The following is a 5,984-nucleotide window of genomic DNA, read 5'->3' on the forward strand; positions in this document are numbered from 1 at the left end:
CCATAATTGAACATTTTCAGTTTAGCGGTTCTTAACAATTTAGTCCTGGAGTAGTCTATGCTTAATGTCATTGAAGCTGGTCTCAACGGTAATGACGTTCAAAGAGGTACACATGTTTACATTTTTTTGTACGATATGTTACGAAGTATAGTTTGTATGATATGTTACAAATTACAATTTGTGTTACGACCTGTAATTCATATAATATTACGAATTTACAATACATATGTATCATATGCTAATTCCTATTTGTTGTTGCTAATGTTATTTGGCTAGGTGGCTAACGCTAATGTTAGCTTGGTGGCTAATGTTAGCTAGGCTAGGGGTTAGTGATTAAGGTTAGGGTTAAGGTTAGCTAACATGCTAAGTAGTTGCAAATGAGCTAAAAAGTAGTAAGTAGTTGCAAAGTAGCTAATTAGCTAAAATGCTAACGTTGTCTTTGATGAGGTTGGAACACGCAACCTTTGGGTTGCTAGAGGTTCATGTTTCATTCCCGACCAACCACTCTCCCTTTCGCTTTTGTCTTAAGTAACCATACTAATTTGAGTGTCCCGGATTTTCATTTACTATTTTCTACATCCTATAAAGTGACACCGAATATGTCATACAGAGACAGAAGAGTAGACATTAAGCGATTAAACCAGACAAGATCTCGATCAAATAGAAAACAGATTCTATCAAAAAAAGTCATTTGACCTTGTTGGTCGTTATATTTATTTGTATATGAAACACGTTTCCATTTGAGTAAATGTCGATCAAACAAAAACATCACAGTTTAAATGCTGCACAAAATAAAGGAATAAAACAGCTTTTGTGAGTGCACAGCCCGGATGCAATAAGACCTAACTCACTATACAAACCAAGTGAGAAAAGATTGTGCATTAATATGAAACATGTTTTAATATTCTTATATTGATTACAATCATTCCAGTTGCATGACAAACATATCATTCACTGAAAAAACATGATCTAAATATGATAACCATAAAATATAGCAATTTACAACCTCTGTCATAAGACAGAACCTTTAATTAAATAATAAACGCACGGCACTGTACATAGACAATAGAACACTTGCTCATTCCCTTGGGATCAAACTAAAACCGCCATACAATATCATTGAAATATAGTTTTCAGTCTTGATGCGTCCAATACCTGAAAATGTCTGAACAAGATCACTGTATGACATCCCCAAAGACCTCGGTTTACTTTATCAGTCACAAAAGTTTTTAATTTAGGTCTCAGGCTATACTAACAATGCTGGTAGCTTTCGACGCTCCTGTAAGGATGTGATCATTCGTTCCAAACCAGGTTTAGTAAATCTTCTTCTGTATTTCCCCCCAGTTTATGTCCAAATAGGGAGGTGAGATTAAGTTTGTGTTTTGCAATGCATCATACCAGGTGAGAATAATGTCAATAGATAAATATCGAGCGTTAGTGATGAAAAAGTATTTGAGTTGCCATGCCAGTGACATTGGACTGAATCAAGTGGCATGCATATGAGAGCTTGATTTAGATTTACAGACGAATTTCTTCTCCTTCACCCGCCGGTTCTGGAACCAGATGGTGACCTGGCGTTCGGAGAGATTAGTAGTGGCAGATATTCGCCGTCTCTTGTCTTTGGTGATGAACTTGCTAGCTGCATACTCTTTCTCTAGCTCCTTCAGTTGGATCTTGGTATAAGGAACTCGCTTTTTGCGGCCTCGTCGGTAGCTGCTGACCTCTGGTTGCAAAGGCACGACATCTGAGAAAAGAAGGGCATAACAACCGTTGGTATTCTACAACAATTGGGCGGGGGGGGGAGGGGGGGGGGGGGGGGGGGTGAAGTGCTATGTGAAAGTTCCCAGCACTGATGCATTGCATTCAAATCATTGCATTTGTTGAAGTTCATGGTCCCCATAGATTGGCTGTGCTAATTGATTAAGATGGGCCTAAAATACTTGAAGTAGGCTATGGTTGGACTTAACTTATGTTACATCCCAATCATTAGGGTTTAAAAATATATAATCTAAATGTCTAAACGTAGCCCTAATGGTAGGCGAGCCCATTAAAGGCGCTGCATGGTCATTCGGTGGTCTGCATTGGCGGTGCAGCATTTACGGTGATCCTGCCTCTGCTGAAGGCAGGGCATTTATACTTCTTGCGTTTAACGGAGCAGTGCAGAGATGTTGTGAAGGAAGTTGTCAAGGAAGTGAGTTTGTGTTGATACAGGACCTCCCGCCCCTACCGTCAACCAATCATGTCAATGCGGATCCCTCCGCATTGTCACAAAATTTGAGAGGCGCACGGCGATGCCGTACAGAGCTCCATTTGGTATCTGCATGCCTCCAGGGCCCGCTATTGCGTTACGACCACATTTTCGGATCAAGCATGCCAGCCATCTCTAGGCCTACCATGATTACTACTTAGTCCAAACATAGATTTTTAACCTATGCATATTCAAAACATAAATTGGCATACTGATATGCAAACACTACGAATATTAAGCCTTAATAATCGGAATTGGGGCTATACAGTCACTTAGTCTATGAAAGCGCAGGATAGCGAAGCCTATCTATATTGATAGCCCCTGATCTTAAACTTGAATGCAGCTACAATTGATGTAATACAGCTAAATAACAAGACATCACATCTCATTAATTTAATCATGCGGATGAGCTGTGTGCAAACAACCTCAGTAGGTTGGTTGGTTAACAGTCCTATCATATTTATCTAAGTTTTATTTCAGCGTGTTTAAGAGTGGCAGAGATGAGATGAGATAAACGACTATTTTAATGAGGTCATGGACAACATAAGGAATGTGCAATGGTACAACCAAACCCAGGACGATAAAAAAATAACTGTAATCTATTTAAAAAACAGTAGATCTATTCTTTGTTATGGGCATATAGCGCCAATACCACACTATCCCAATATTGACTGTATTGGCCAACGACAAGTTTGGGGAAAGTGGTCATACAAGCTCCAAAAATCATGTGTGTCAACTGAACTAGATTGTGAATGATAAACCAATCAATCCAGGAATCCATGAGCTATTCTTACCAAGATGGAACGTGATACTGGTATTCAGAAATGTAATGTGCTATTCAATAGGGGCAATTGGCCTACCACGTAACTAACGGATCAATTCGTTTCAAATATAGACAATGAGAACGCATACACTTCAAGCTTTGATTACAATTGATTTGGAATTGAATTTGAAATCTTAAATAAAGAAATTGAGAAAAAAAGGGTATTTTGCAATTGCAAATAAACCTAATGCGTGAAAGGGGTGAGCTTCAATACACCACTCCCTGTCGTGACTAGATTTACTGGCACTGAGCAAATATCTGTTATTTTATCGGAGAATGTAACGGTGCCCTGCTCCAATCCATAAACCTAATTGTATGCTAATATGAAATCAAAGGTCTTGTTTTTGCATTTCATCTGTTGTGGTCATATCCTGAAGCAGCCGTGAAGACGAATGATGGTAGGTTGAAGGAAACTAAATATTTTGGTAAGGTTATGTCTTTCCAATCTGTTTTCTTTGCTTCTATATTTTGGCAGACTAATTTCTAGTCCCATATCCGGCTATTGAAAAACCCCATGGCCTCCTCTCCGGACTTTAACTCAAGGATGAACATAAATAAACACGCCTTCACCCTGTGCTATCATGCACTGTATAGTCAGTCATATGTTTATTTGAGATGGCTATACAAAGGAAATAGGTTTTAAATGCATAAATAAAATACATTAAAAGGAAATGTTTCAATGTGACATATATAAAACATGTAACAAGTACACTGGTTATTTAGATCCTTTCTTATAAGAAACCACAATGCAAGCCGCGTGGAATCCCCCCACCACCACCACCACCACACATACACACACTAAAAAAATGTCATACCTGGGAAGGGCGACTTCCAGAGATGTGTTGACTGTGTTTGCTCTTTAGAACAGTACACCTGTCCATCCCAGCCATTAGATAGAGCCCAGTGCTGGTAGCCATCCATGGGAATCAAAGTTTCATGTCTCGGTTCCGGGTGCGCACTGATACCGGGAACCACCGACACGTCCAAGTAACCCGGGACAGTCTGGTATGAGCTGGCAAAACCCGGGTAAAATGCGAACTCCTTTGCCCGGCTTGACAGCTCTTCGGTGGGCAGTGCCGCGCTGGGTTCTGCATATTTCTCTGCGTGGTGGTAAGAGCATTGCTTCTGCTGCAAGTTAACGTTGTGTGAGTGTGACAACCGACACCCGTAATAAGGGCTTCCGAATGGGTAGCCATAACCAAGGGTGGCGCTGGAGGAAGTCTGGGGAGCGGGGCACTGTCGCCCAGTGTCGTGGGAGGGTATGTCCGAGTACACAGAACCCTGGTGGCTTATGGTGCCGGAGTGTCGTCCCAACGCCGAGTGTGATATCAGTTCCCTGCAGTGGGTAGCAGGACAATTCCCGCTTAGTCCCTCCATGGATTGGTTTTTATTCGGATTACTTTCATTCAGGCTTTTTTCATATACATACATCAAGGTGTCCGCCCAGCGTGGATGCAGAACCATCGAAGTTGTCATATCAGGGGTTGACAATGCTTTTTAAAAGTCAACTACCCCAAGACGGACACCTCATCCCCAAGCACATTTTTTTGCGCATGCGCAGCGCAATACCCAAGTGTCCAGTTCATTATTGAGACCCTGGGATCCGCCGACACGTGATACGATAACGAGACCGACACGAGGGTGTGTTGGGGGTGGGGGCGAGGGGCTCATCCATTTAAACCGCCTCTGGTGCATGTTTCTTGATTGCAATTTTAAGTCCAGCGGATACTCTCATTGGCTTATCATCGGCAAGTATCCTTAAAGGGGACATCAAACATCCCTAACAGTTTTAAGGTGGAGGATGCCATGATCGTCATATTTTACAAAACGGAAATGAATTTCAACTGAACCACATAAAGTATCAATTCGCCAGGCCAGTGCTATTTAGATAGGCCTACGTCTGAAGATTCTCGATTCTTGATAAGGTAAAGATTACACTTGTCTGAAGTACTCTGCTCTAACAATATTTGTATGTAATCAAACCGGCTAAGATACATCAATTAGTCTGTCAAACACTATCTTAGTCTGTCACATTTTTAACAGAAGATTGTTGTAGAGCGCAGAATAACACACCACCCTTCAAAATGGAATTGTAACCTATAGGACTTTTGGTTGGAATTATCTTCCTGTTGTCAATAGCCTAATATCGAAAATGTTCAGATAATTATCCACGACAGCTTCATTTATTTAACTTGACTGACATTTTAAATGTTCAAATTATTTGTTTGCGTATATAAATAAATAAATCACAAAACCTTGCCAGGCCAGTTAACGACAACCCTCAAGGTGGTCGACAAGATGCCCAATCTTATGCTAATAGCAACATTTTCTTTCCTCCAATAGTCCTACCACTAACGTAAACAGGCAAATGCAATTGACACAAACTATGGAAATAAAATATAAAATAAAACCTCTCTCCACGGCACAGAGAAACCACTTTTGCCCAGTTGTATCCCTGAAAGTGGTTTGTTGAAACATGCAACTGCTTGGTCTGTATAATTTGGCGGTAGCCTAAATAAACAGAAATTGCGGTGCAGTTTTGGCATAACGCTGAAAATATGAAGAACATAGGCTATTATCCACCTCCCCTAATACTTTTTGGGGGTTATAGCAGTGGTCTATGCATATTCTCCAATCTAACGGAATGTATTATCTTCTCCAATAGGCTAGTGAGCAAAATGGTGTATTTATTTTCCCCTAATGCCAGTTGTTGTAATCTGAGTCAACAATCTGAGTTAGGGACACAAGGTCTTGGTCTTGCACCGGTCTCTACATTATTTCACTGGACAAAACGTTATTGACCAAACATAATACCTTATATTTCAGGTTTAGTAATAAGTGCATACGACGTTCAAAACGGAGTTAAAAAATGTAGGATATTGCTAAATTCTAAGAATTGTGTTTTTTAGAGAT

The 5,984-nt window shown here is 40.5% G+C and overlaps 1 protein-coding gene across 1 annotated transcript; it reads right to left on the minus strand.

Annotated features, from left to right (window-relative positions):
- Positions 1–1,484: 1,484 nt before the first annotated feature.
- LOC139369793 (homeobox protein Hox-C13a-like) lies at positions 1,485–4,547 on the minus strand. Its single transcript, XM_071109060.1, has 2 exons — positions 3,887–4,547; positions 1,485–1,744 (listed from the first exon to the last, which is right to left on the minus strand). The coding sequence occupies exons 1-2, from the start codon at positions 4,545–4,547 to the stop codon at positions 1,485–1,487; spliced, it is 921 nt and encodes a 306-aa protein (XP_070965161.1).
- Positions 4,548–5,984: the final 1,437 nt, after the last annotated feature.

This window comes from Oncorhynchus clarkii, chromosome 17 (genome assembly GCF_045791955.1).
Source record: "Oncorhynchus clarkii lewisi isolate Uvic-CL-2024 chromosome 17, UVic_Ocla_1.0, whole genome shotgun sequence".
Taxonomy (NCBI): domain Eukaryota; kingdom Metazoa; phylum Chordata; class Actinopteri; order Salmoniformes; family Salmonidae; genus Oncorhynchus; species Oncorhynchus clarkii.

Coding starts and splice junctions, on each gene's coding strand:
- LOC139369793 (XM_071109060.1), bottom strand. CDS start 4,547: ATGACAACTTCGATGGTTCTGCATCCACGCTGGGCGGACACCTTGATG. Junction 1,745..3,886: donor CTGGAAGTCGCCCTTCCCAG/GTATGACATTTT, acceptor TTCTTTTCTCAG/ATGTCGTGCCTTTGCAACCA.